The 13070-nt window shown below is 46.4% G+C and overlaps 1 protein-coding gene across 1 annotated transcript; it reads left to right on the forward strand.

Annotated features, from left to right (window-relative positions):
• Positions 1-571: 571 nt before the first annotated feature.
• LOC147726073 (epidermal differentiation-specific protein-like) lies at positions 572-11862 on the forward strand. The gene is made up of 2 exons (XM_086960186.1): positions 572-709; positions 10929-11862. The coding sequence occupies exon 2, from the start codon at positions 11076-11078 to the stop codon at positions 11592-11594; it is 519 nt and encodes a 172-aa protein (XP_086816312.1). The 5' UTR covers positions 572-709; positions 10929-11075; the 3' UTR covers positions 11595-11862.
• Positions 11863-13070: the final 1208 nt, after the last annotated feature.

Genomic DNA, 13070 nt, shown 5'->3' on the forward strand with positions numbered 1-13070 from the left:
TGTCAAGGGCACAGACTGATTCTCCGTGGCTCGCTAAGAGCAAGTGACTCGAACACCGACCGACCTTGTGTTTTTTTAAAGAACTCGCTCTAAAGACAAGATAACCCGAATGAATGAGCCGTTCAGGTACAGCTCGGTTCGCCCACTTACTCGCGTGTTCTCTTGCTCACCCCTTCACTCCCTCGATGGCTTGCTAGCTCTCTCCCTGAAGGTAGTAAATGCTTCCACTTTTCATATTTAGGCTCCTGCAACATTCGATACTTTGAAGATTCCTCAGAACTGGGTCAATTCGATCTGAAATGCAAACTCTTGTCTGCTGCAATTTCCTGAAAGCGCCTTGAGTGAGTATTTTATTCAACAAAACTGCTGAAAAGTACAGAAAAAAGACAGCGGTTGTGAACATTTCCTTTGAAAAAAACTGCACCGTCATTATCTAAAGAAATGATCTCATTTTCTTGGTAAGTACAAAGGGTTTGTGGGTGGGAATATGGGTGGCCACTCCTCCTCCTCCCACATCCCTGCCCTGAGAGGGCTGAGAGGGTATAAAAGCTCCCAGTTGTGGACAGAGAGAGACACCCGTTGGTTCTCCCTGAGTGACCAAGACTGCCAGTGTGCTCTCAGCCTGAGAGACCACCTCCTGCTTCACCCAAGAGTGCCCAGAGACAGCCAGGACCACAGCCTGAGAGCCAAGCTGCTGCTTCATCCGACGGTGAGCAAAGACAGCCAGGGTCCTGTATTATATTGTAATTGCATGTATATATAGCGCTTACTACCCCTGATGAGGCGCTGCATTGCTTTACGCCAGGCAACTCCAAGCATTCATTCCAGTTTCTTTATAGCAGATGAAATTAATCGCAATGAGGTGGCGCATTAGTGGGGGGGGTGGTATGTGAGTTAATGCAGATGGTTGGTCTGGTCAGCAGATGAGCATCAGGTGTGACTGGTCATTTTAAGGTTGCAGCTGTTTGACATTCAAAGTGATCTTTGTAATGGGTTGTGGACCAATGCTCACAGTTACAATCATAGAGATTACGGCAAACATGCATGTGACTTTGAGAAGGTTGTGCTCACAGACAAGAGGCATCCAGAGGATGGGCCATTTGAAAGAAAAAAGGAGAGGTGACAATCTTAACAATTTTAATTAAAGATCAGTTTTTTATGCCGGATTTTGGAGTGTAAAGGACAGACACAAGACTGAGGAAAGAAATAGCATAATTTCCATGTGAAGATAGTGAGATGTTGGGCACTAGAGTCAGATGAGTAGAAGATAGTGATATGTTGGGCTCTAGAGTCAGACGAATAGAAGATAGTGATATGTTGGGCGCCAGAGTCAGATGAGTAGAAGATAGTGATATATTGGGCTCTAGAGTCAGACGAATAGAAGATGTTGGGTATTGAGTCAGACGATTAGAAGAAAGTGATATGTTGGGCACCGGAGTCAGATGAGTAGAAGATAGTGATATGTTGGTCATTAAGTCAGACGAGTAGAAGATAGTGATATGTTGCGCTCTAGAGTTAGACGAGTAGAAGATAGTGATATGTTGGGCATTAGAGTCAGATGAATAGAAGATACTGATATGTTGGGTGTTGAGTCAGACGAGTAGAAGATAGTGATATATTGGGCATTGAGTCAGATGAGTAGAAGATAGTGATATGTTGGGCCTTGAGTCAGACAAGTAGAAGATAGTGATATGTTGGGCCTTGAGTCAGACAAGTAGAAGATAGTGATATGTTGGTCATTGAGTCAGACGAGTAGAAGATAGTGATATGTTGCACTCTGGAGTCAGACGAGTAGAAGATAGTGATATGTTGGGCACTAGAGTCAGATGAGTAGAAGATAGTGATATGTTGGGCATTGAGTCAGACGAGTTGAAGATAGTGATATGTTGCACTCTGGAGTCAGACGAGTAGAAGATAGTGATATGTTGGGCACTAGAGTCACATGAGTAGAAGATAGTGATTTGCTGGGCATTGAGTCAGACAAGTAGAAGATAGTGATATCCTGGGCATTGATTCAGACGAGTAGAAGATATTGATATGTTGGGCTCTAGAGTCAGAGGAGTAGTCTGTCCACTAGACCACCATTCCGGCTAGGTCAACTGATCAGTTCATGGACTGAAAGCCTATAGTAATGGTTGGGTACCTATACTGGGAAACACCAAGAACCTTACACTGAGAATGAAGGAAGCAGTAACCTCAAGACGTAGCAATGTGGCATAAATACACTTGTAAATAATGCACACAGTAAGAAAGAGATTCTCCAAATGCTGGCGGCGGATGTCTTGTGATGTTCATCCTCGAGCTGGGCTCACAGTATTAATTATAAAAGAACAGAGGGATCCATTTTGGATGCCCCTGGATTTAGTTAGGCTCAAGATGGAAGGTGAGGACAGCGTTCTCAGAGAGCAGAGGCGTATTGCCTGAATTCCTGTGGCTGAAGAGTGAAGATTACAAATTAAATGAAGACTTTGTTAGCAAGGGGCTGTTGGTAGATAGCAGGGGGGGTTTGGGACTGCAGAGACTCTTTGTACAAGCCAAAGGGACTCTTAAGGTGAGGTCCATCTTATGTCTTTTTTGATCACAGCCAAATGCAGAAACCTCTCTCTTCTTCCTGCGTGCGCTTCGACAGAGACTACCCTGCTGGGGGTTGGGCGGATCACTACCCAAAGGCTGTACCTGGAGAGTAGGCAGGAAAGGGCATTTACATTCTGGAACAGGTGGAGTCACTTTGTCAATTATAAATCAGGGATTCATGATGCAGAACAAAGGGGAAAAACAGTACAGAGTACAGTAAAGTCCTAACAGCAATGTGTTTATAAAATGTGATAACCTTTGAAATAAAACACTGCAAAGTAACATCCTACCTGGTTTCTGGGTTAACAAAGCAATATAAAAAGAGTAAGCGAGCAGGAGTGCCCACCAATTCTTTGAGGCCTTAGTGCCATATTTTGAGTGCAAATGGGTGGCTCTGCGGTAAGCAAGGCATGCACGCTGCTTTAGGCAGGGCCGGCTTCAGCGCTGGTGGTGCCCAGTGTGAAAATGTTTGTTGGTGCCCTCCAATGTCCCTCACTACCACCCTTTAACAGTGTTCCTCAAGTCTCCATAATCACTCTCTCCCACATGCATTTTTATTGTTTTTTAGCGCCACTCATGTCAGTGTAGGGTGTCAGAGCACTACGCATCACTTTACATCACACACACATTACACAGAGACAATGAATCATACGTGTGGGAATCAGTCCACAGGAAATGTTACACAAGACAGAGAACCACAGGTGTAGGAGTCATATGTCATCCACACTGGTAGGCAGTATAGTTTAAGGTTGCTTGATCTGGAGAGGCACACACTCAGGCGCTTATTTACAAGCCCCTTCTGCCACCGGAGCCTCACTTTTTTGACGCACTGGCAGGCAGTGCGCTGGTCCATATTTACAAGGTCACACAAAGCCAACGTGCATTGGTCTTGTAAATACGGCCCATTTTCACCCATCACTTTGGTGAAAGGGGCGCGTCAAGGGAGTTGCTGTGGGGGTTCCCATGCAACACATACGGATTCTGCAGCATTCCCAGATTTACAACATTTCACAAAACCTGAGAATGCCTCGGACGCCTCGGCCTCCCCAGGGGAGGCGTAAGGAGGCGCAACAAGTAGAAATACTTTTATTTCTCCTCATTTTGCAGCATGCATGGAAAGAGGAAAACACCATCATTTTTGTGCAGGAAAAGCCCCTTCATACACAAAAATAGTCATCCCGGCAACGCAGGCACCCTTACACCATGATCCAAGGGCGCCTGCGATGGCGCATGGCAGCCATTGTGCGCCAGCGCAGGGGAAAGCACAGGAATGTGTCATAATGTTGTAAATATGAAGCATCCCTGTGCTTTGAAAATGACATAGCTCGGCGCAGGAAAATGGCTTGCTGCAGAGCACTGCGTCATTTTGTTGTAAATGAGGGCCTCAAAATGTTAAATCTAACACAGTGGCTGGGGGTTATCGCTATGAATAGGAAATGATTTCTACCCAATGATTCCTTTTTGCGACATAAAGATAATGAAAGACTGGGTAAAGAAACATAACGTTCTGATCTATATCTCACAGTCTGCTTGCAGCTCTTTGATGACAGTTAATAGGTCACTGTTCTATATATATTAGAATTGTAACTTATAAACTGCAATTAACAAAAGTATCTCTGTGACAAAAGTAGTAACCTACCAAAATGTTTACATTATATGCACTCTGTGATTGCATAGCATACGTTCTTTGCAGCAGGCATCTGCACCCTCTGTGCTACCTTAGTATGAGTCAAAACTTCCGCAAGACACAACTCCAATCTCTGTCCAGCAGACCCATTAATCACCAAAGTTATCTTGACATGTTTATTGTTGCCTCGAAATTGCTGGAGGAAAAGAAGCTGCCACAGGTGCTTTTACAGCCACAATATATTTGAAAAAAAAACCCTTTCCTCCCTGAAGTCAGTGCCTGGGGCGCCGATCGCGCCGCCCTAGAGCCGGCCCAGGCTTTCAGGGCTGCGATTAGCATTATCAGACACAACAAGCAAGGCTGGGCAATTCTACTGGACTAAAAGATGCTAATGCTACCCAGGAGGAAAGGCAGGAGGCTGCAGGGGCTGGAATCAGTGGCGCTGGTAGGGTGGATGATACTGGACACATGGGTTCAGGTCAGTGGTTGTGCAGATAAACTGTTTTAAGCACAGGTCTGCTTTCAGGTTTCACCTTGACCCATAGTGTGGTAAAATACACAATATTAACGTACACCGGCACCAATGAACTGAACAACTGAAATACTTAGGGGCAGATTTACAAGCTCTTTGCGCCGCTTTTACGCCGTCGTTGCCTCACTTTTGTGACGCAGCGGCGGCGCAAAAGATGCACCATGGTGCGGGGTATTTACAACGTGACGCATCTCCCACATGCGTCACGTTGTAAAGCCCTGCGCCAGAAGAGGCGTACCATCGCAGGGGGAGGCGTTCCTTTCCAGGAACGCCTCCCAAAAGTGGCTGAGTGAAATCTACAAGATTTCACTCAGTCACTTCTGGGCCCATGCTGCGTCAAAACCCTGCACCTGCTTGAAGCAGGCGTAAAGATTGACGCAGCATTGTACACACTTTGTTTCAGCAGTATGAAATGCACCACAATTCACAGACAATATAAGAAACGCCGCGTGTACTCAGCAGTATTCTACATGACGTTCTGTAGAAGAGTCTATCTTATGTTTGTGGTGCATGTTACCGTCTTCCCAGTAGTCTAGGGCCCTTTTTACAAGTTCTGGGCTGAATTCCGATCCCATATCTTTGCAAAGGGATCAGAATTATGAGTTGTGTCACTTGTGTGGTGCTCTTCTCTCCCTGCCCTGTGACAGTTCAGTGTCTAACTGTGCCAGGCAATTGCAAGCAGTCACCTGCCCATTCCCATTACCCGGTGGGCACAAGCTTTGCGCCTGCCCTGCAGACAGGAATAAGATCAGCAAGTATCAACAGAGGGAGGTAGAGTATGGAGATAGGATTCTCACTCCACGGGCACTGATATTTAAACAAGAAGAATCCTACTCAGGGTGTACACCTTAGGGAATGGGGGACACCCAGTGTTTTGTTTAATACCCCTCACACACCAACAGGCCCCTTGGTGTCATGCTTCATCATCGGGGTCTTCGCACCCCGCTAGAGGGATGCGGCGTGCTACGACCAGCGGCTGCGCGGGAGCACTAGAGTGGTTGACTATGTGTGGTGTGTGTTATGTGCTTGTGCTGGGGTATATGGGAGAATGTGAGTGAAGGGTGTGGTGAGGATTAAAAAGACACCTGGCCAGTAGGTTGTAAGAAAAATTTATTCGAAAACTCCGGCTGGTGCTATTAAAATAAGTGCAAGGCGAGGTTAGTAGTCTTGATTATGGACTTTACCTCTGGTGTGCGTCAACATGTTTCGGAACTCAGTGTTCCTTCTTCAGGACGGGTGCACAACTTCCCAACCCTACTCACGTGTGTTTTTTAGTAAAAAAATGTTGTTTACTAAATTTTTAGAAAAAAGTGAAAATTATTTACAGTGAGAGACTAGGCTATAGTGTGCCTACAGCGGTTTGTCGGGATCATGCAGTTGCATGTCTCATTTAGACTGTCATGTTCTGCCTTACGAGCATGTCCAGAAAGCCAGGGTAGGTAGGTGGACTCCTAATAAAGTCCGCCAAAGTAGGCCTCTTTCCTCCCTGCTATACCAGCGGAGTATAGCAGGGAGGAAAGAGGCCTACTTTGGCGGACTTTATTAGGAGTCCACCTACCTACCCTGGCTTTCTGGACATGCTCGTAAGGCAGAACATGACAGTCTAAATGAGACATGCAACTGCATGATCCCGACAAACCGCTGTAGGCACACTATAGCCTAGTCTCTCACTGTAAATAATTTTCACTTTTTTCTAAAAATTTAGTAAACAACATTTTTTTACTAAAAAACACACGTGAGTAGGGTTGGGAAGTTGTGCACCCGTCCTGAAGAAGGAACACTGAGTTCCGAAACATGTTGACGCACACCAGAGGTAAAGTCCATAATCAAGACTACTAACCTCGCCTTGCACTTATTTTAATAGCACCAGCCGGAGTTTTCGAATAAATTTTTCTTACAACCTACTGGCCAGGTGTCTTTTTAATCCTCACCACACCCTTCACTCACATTCTCCCATATACCCCAGCACAAGCACATAACACACACCACACATAGTCAACCACTCTAGTGCTCCCGCGCAGCCGCTGGTCGTAGCACGCCGCATCCCTCTAGCGGGGTGCGAAGACCCCGATGATGAAGCATGACACCAAGGGGCCTGTTGGTGTGTGAGGGGTATTAAACAAAACACTGGGTGTCCCCCATTCCCTAAGGTGTACACCCTGAGTAGGATTCTTCTTGTTTAAATAATAGGAATAAGATCAGGACAGGAGCAGCCAGGCCTCTCTCAGCATAACCGACGGACAGCGACGCTCACCCTCTCAGCTTCTGGACACGTCAGTACCCCCTTGCGCCTTGCCTCCACCACACCCCTCAGAGCACCCCAGTGATACCCAAAAAACCTACATGTGCAGCCCACAGTTGTTGCAACTTCTACAGGAACTCAGGGGCATATTATCAACGCTGTGCAAAAAATATTGCACAGAGTTGATAACTTGGAAAAATCTATCGCCGATTTCACATCGCCTGTTAGCAGCGTATTCTCAACGCTAAAGCCAACAGGCGATGTGAAATCGTTGATAGGTTGCATTAGCGCGTGAAAACAAGTGCTGTTTTCACGCGCTAATGTGTGCCTTGGTAATATAGGGGGGTGGATTTACCTTTATGATCCACCCCCTCATGTTAGCAATGCCTAACACGTACTAAAAGCAGCCGTTGGGAGACCTGCGATATCGCAGGTCTCCTTCTCCCAAGGCCTGCCTTGTGAATAAGGCAATCCCACCTCCAACCACATTTTACATGTGGTTGGACGTGGGAACGCCCACCCTGCATCTCATGAGCGTTATTCATCGCCCGATAATTAATTCATGCGTTAGCAACCGGAAAAGGTCGCTAACACATGAATTAAGGCCCTTGATAACATGCCCCTCAGTTTCTCATTAGTCAATTTAGGGGGTGTTTGATTGCACCTTCCTGGGCACATTCACATTTTCACTGTTTCTTTTGTCCTACTACTTTCCCACCGTACTGGTCATGTTTGTGACTGCGTATTTCCGACTACAAGATACATGTATCTAAATAATTGTAATCTCATTGTTCATTCAGCATTGTCTCCTCGGAAGAAGTTTACACATTTCCTTCAGTCGTGGCCACCTTTTCCGACTGTTCCCATGAGGCACATGGTCAGACTGATTTGCATAAGGCCATGTTTGAACCAGGGCCGGACTGGCCAAAGCGGGCACCGGGCGTTTCCCCGGTGGGCCGCTAGGGTGGGGGCCGATTTTGGACCCCTGGGGGGTCGTTTTTTTGTTACCGGGGGTCGGCAATATCGGCCCCCAGTAACAAAATCGTCCGAAACCGGCCCTCGCACACTGCTTTGCTGCACTCCCCCTCACCTCAGGGGGGGCTGGCTGACAATGTGCCAGGGCCTGTTTCTGTTCCCAGTCCGGCCCTGGTCTGAACTGGGGTGGCTGAGTGAGCTAAAGAATGGTGATGGATTAAACCCAGAATAGTTGACTGAGGGTGAGTGTTTGATTTGCTCAAACGCTCCGTCCATCATCCCCTTTTGTATTGCCTTTTCCCTCTTGGCAGCCGTTCAGGTCTTCGTGTCGGACAGCAACGTTTGCCTTCGTCCCTCCTATCTTTCAGAACTCCATTTCGGCTGTTTAATTCACTCGTTTGTTCATTCACGCGTTACATGCAGAACATGTGGGCTCAGTGTGTTCTCACTACAATGAATAAAAACACACTTTATTAATTTACGAAATGTTCCCGGCTTACCACCCACCTTTGCACTATACAATGTTATCCTACCAAGGGCATTAATATGCAAGCAGCAATATTTTTATAAAAAGCAAGTAATGCAAAAAGTGTAACGCGGCCTAGTTTCTCATGCACTAGCCTAGACATTAGTGCACGCATGTGCAAAGCATATTCCCCATGTAGATGTGTGTTTTTGTACATTAGTTTCTCACTGCACACCATTAGTAAATGTTACTGGGAGTCAATCCAAGAAAAGTTCAATTTCTCGACCTCCTGCCCCATCACTTCACTGCTCCCCCCAGTTGGGTCAGCTTTGCCCCTAAAACAGAAAACAGAAAATGGGCTGTAGAAAAAAATGGCTATACAAATGTTTTTCCGAATGTGTGATGAAGGGTTTTTTCGAGGACCTGTAAGGGGTTTCCTCCAGGCTTAAGCCCTTAACCTGCTTTGAAAGAATTATTGTCTTAACTTTGGTAATGAGCACACCTTGTTCAGAAAATGAACAAAGCATGATCAGTCCCTTGGTAAATTACATGGCATGTATGCTCCCCATGACCTTCACGGAGGACTTTCTACATAAAGTTGCGAAGTCGCTCACGGACTTCCTGTGGAAAGGGAAGAAACCGAGAATTGCCATGAAGAAACTGCAACTGCCAAAGCTTAAAGGGGGCTTAGGTTTACCAAATTTCAGAAACTACCAAACCGCCTTTCTCTGTAAGCAGGGAGCTTCCTGGTTTATCGAAGACCCTACTTAAACGCCCTTATGGATTGATATTGAGAAATCCATTATCGGCAAGGCCCCGCTCTCTGCTGTGCTTACAATGGACCTCTCACACCTTATGGCTTCTAAATACATCATGCTCAATACCAAGAGAGCTCTTTTGCGGATAGATTGCGTTCACAACACTGGTCTGCAAATCCATAATTCATCTTCTGCATCTTTATGGCGTAACCCGTCAATTAAAATCGGCAGATCGCCCGTCATATGGGACCACTGGTCTGATAAAGGTATTAATGTGGTTGCAGATCTCCACGAAAATAACATGCCACTGCCATTCTCGACTCTGCAGGCTAGATACTCCCTATTACCGATTGACTTTTACGCGTTCCTGAAGCTAAAGTCCGCCCTATCCACTAGAACATTCAAGCTAGCGACGCCTTGGCTAAAATCTATGCTCCCTCACTTTCAATCCTCTGGACATTTTGTCTCGAAAATATACAAACTTCTTGCACCAACACCCAACAAATCGATGAGGCGCAATGAAGCCAAATGGGAATCAGACCCAAACAACACTGGCATAAGCATAGACTGGGTCAGGATACATGCTTCAGCACTCACACATAAGGTCTCGCCGATACTATCACAGACCAAGTATATGATTCTTAACAGGGCATTCTGGACCCCACAGCGACTATTTAAGGTTGGCCTGCGAGATACACCGACTTGCTGGAACTGCTCCTCGGGTATTGGTGACCTTCCACACATGTTATTTAATTGCCCCATGCTTCATACATATTGGTCTAAAATCTTTGACTACATTGGGCACACGTTTGGCATACACCCTGCAAGGGAATTCATTTACATTATCCTGGGAGCTTTAGACCCACTATTAAAGGGGGACCATGACCGCCAGCTCCTGGATCTCTTGCTAACATTAGCATGCAAGGTGGTCCTATGCAATTGGAAATCGGCGGCTGAGGTCTCTTTCAATGCCTGGAGGGAATGGCTATCCTGCATTAGGGGCACCGACAATCCCGCTCTACACTCATCACCATGGCAAGTTACCAACAAAAAACTATGGTCTTCCTTAGATCAGGCCTCCTTCACCTTCGACCCGCCATGAAGTAGTAACTAATGAGGTCAAAACTTAGTAAAATGTGGGGTGCTCGCTGCATGAACTGTACTGGTTATAACATGTGCCCATGGGCTTATCAGCCTTAGACACACTGTGCAGGGTCGACAAAGTATACCTGGTATTATATGGCTAGATCTGGATGGAGGGCTCTACGGAACTGTGTACAACCGTAAGACTGCAATGATGGTATATTATTTTGTTTATCTTGTTTATTCATTCATCTCATCCCTTTTACAGATCCTGACTGATGTTTAATTTCTTGTTTTCAATATACTTTATTTTCCTTTACTTTATTTTCCTTTACTGTATGTATGTATGTATTGTTTTATATGTACTGATCCATGTTTGATTACGGCGTCACTCCAATACGATTGTAATGCTACTGATACCTTATGGCCGTTATCATTTTTGTTATTGCTCAATAAAAACGATTTGAACTCAAAAAAAAAAAAGAAAATGAACAAAGCAGAAATAACAATGCATTCACTGAAACGAGATTCATCTCCATTATTTCAGCGATGCCAGCGCTTCGAATGGATCCTGTGCAGATTAACAGATCCTTCCTCATGAGCCAAGCTTATGTCAATCAAACGTAGCCTTTATTTCATATTAACCAGATGCACATTTTTCACCATTACAGGACAGCCTGCGAGTCCAGCCGCTGCTTCTCCTCAGGACTTCGAGGTCACACCGTCTAAGAGACACCAGCGTGTGCTTCACCTGAGAGACCCTCACAGCGCCTAGCACCAGCGTCGGCTGACTTTAAGCGCTTACAGAAAGGTCCACCATGAGCACCATCTACTTCTACACTGAAGTCGGTTTCCAGGGGGAGGTTTCTGATGCTGTCACTGGAGATCAAGCAAATCTAGCAACCATTGGATTCCTAATGCGGGCCAAGTCCATGAAAGTGAGCGGAAACCCCTGCGTCGTCTTCAAAGGGCGGGGCTTCAAGGATGAGTTTGAGCTCTTCCGGGAGGGGGAGTACAAGAACCTGAATGCATTCTCTGAAGCCATCTCGTCAGTGCGCGTAGTGAAGGGCGGTCTGAGTAATCCAAAAATCACCGTCTATGAGAAGGAAGGTTACAGAGGCGAGGAACGCACCATGACAGCGGCCACCCCAAACCTGGAAGTGTTTCAAATGAATGACACAATCTCTTCCCACAAAGTTACCAATGGAGCCTGGTGTCTCTACGAGAATAAAGACTACAAGGGCGACAGAATCGTGGCCCTGGCTGGAGACGAGCTGCCTAACTATGACAGTATCGGCTTTAACAACACGGCCAGCTCCCTGAAGCCTTACCAATAGTGAGGACGCTTCCTCGAGATAAGAGTTCAGAGGCGTGCCCTGATTGGCCGGCTCCCTCGTGTCTGCCAATCACGCTACTCCACACGTCCCACGGGGCAAGAGGGACTTTAATCATCAGCATATCTTCTGCATTGTTTTAACACTTCTAACTGAGCAATCTCTCTCTTACTATCTTTATTTACCTGAACAGGTGTACAAGGTGTGTAGCTTCTGCTTCTCCTGTTTCAGTCCTCTCTGCATGAAATAAAGCAGCACTCACATAAATCTACCTCTGATGTTGTCTGTGTGGTCTGTAGGCCTTTCTCCTGGACTGCAGCCCACTGCAGAAGGACGTGTGTTTTACTGTACACTGAAACTGTGTGTCTCCATCTGGTGCCACTGCCTTCATGACTGGGGGTTGAAATGGGGAAGGCTGGTATCAAAACTTAGCTACAAACAGATGGTGTTTTCTTACATTGGCCATTAAGAAGTTCCTGAAACAATCCACTGATCCCAGATGTCTAATGTAGGTTTTATTGACTTCTGGCTTGTATGCAGGAGGTCTGTGGACTAATGAGGGCTGGAGGTAGAATACACACACACACACACACCTAGCACAAATGCACACACTTTATAGGTAATTCTCAACGTTTATTTACTGGGTGAATACATGGCTGCACAGCCCCCTGCTTCCTCCCTCCTGCTCCCTGCCCTACACATCTTGTTCAATCTCCCTGGCAGACCCACTGAATGTGCTTACATTACACACACAGAACATCACCACACAAAGAACGAGTCCATTTTAAGCTGATACATTTATTACCTGGACTTCCAAACCCACACCACCTCTTCACATATCTTAAGGGCAAAGCCTTTGAATGTACTCACTACACAGAGCTCCTGATCAGGGCACACAGTCTACTCACAGGCCCCTTTATTTACACACACCAAGCTCTCACTTTTGAAGCAGAAAATACGCCCATATTCTAACACTGACAGAACTAAGGCCCACGTCCTACCACTCAGAGAACAAATGCCCAAATTCTACCACTCACAGGCCCATGTCCTACCACTCACTGAACTAAGGCCGACATCCTCCACTCACTGAACTAAAGGCCCACGTCCTACCACTCACTGAACTAAGGCCGTCATCCTCCACTCACTGAACTAAGGCCCACGTCCTACCACTCACTGAACTAAGGCCGTCTCCTCCACTCACTGAACTAAGGCCCACGTCCTACCACTCACTGAACTAAGGCCGACATCCTCCACTCACTGAACTAAAGGCCCACGTCCTACCACTCACTGAACTAAGGCCGTCATCCTCCACTCACTGAACTAAGGCCCACGTCCTACCACTCACTGAACTAAGGCCCACGTCCTACCACTCACTGAACTAAGGCCCAGGTCCTACCACTCACAGAAATAAGGCCCAGTCCTACCACTCACAGAACTAAGATCTACGTACTACCACTCACAGAACTAAGGCTCACGTCC

This window comes from Lissotriton vulgaris, chromosome 3_1, assembly GCF_964263255.1.
Source record: "Lissotriton vulgaris chromosome 3_1, aLisVul1.2, whole genome shotgun sequence".
In the NCBI taxonomy this organism is placed as follows: Eukaryota; Metazoa; Chordata; class Amphibia; order Caudata; family Salamandridae; genus Lissotriton; species Lissotriton vulgaris.

Excerpts from the sequence above, each read along its gene's own strand:
- LOC147726073 (XM_086960186.1), top strand. The coding sequence starts at position 11,076 with ATGAGCACCATCTACTTCTACACTGAAGTCGGTTTCCAGGGGGAGGTT.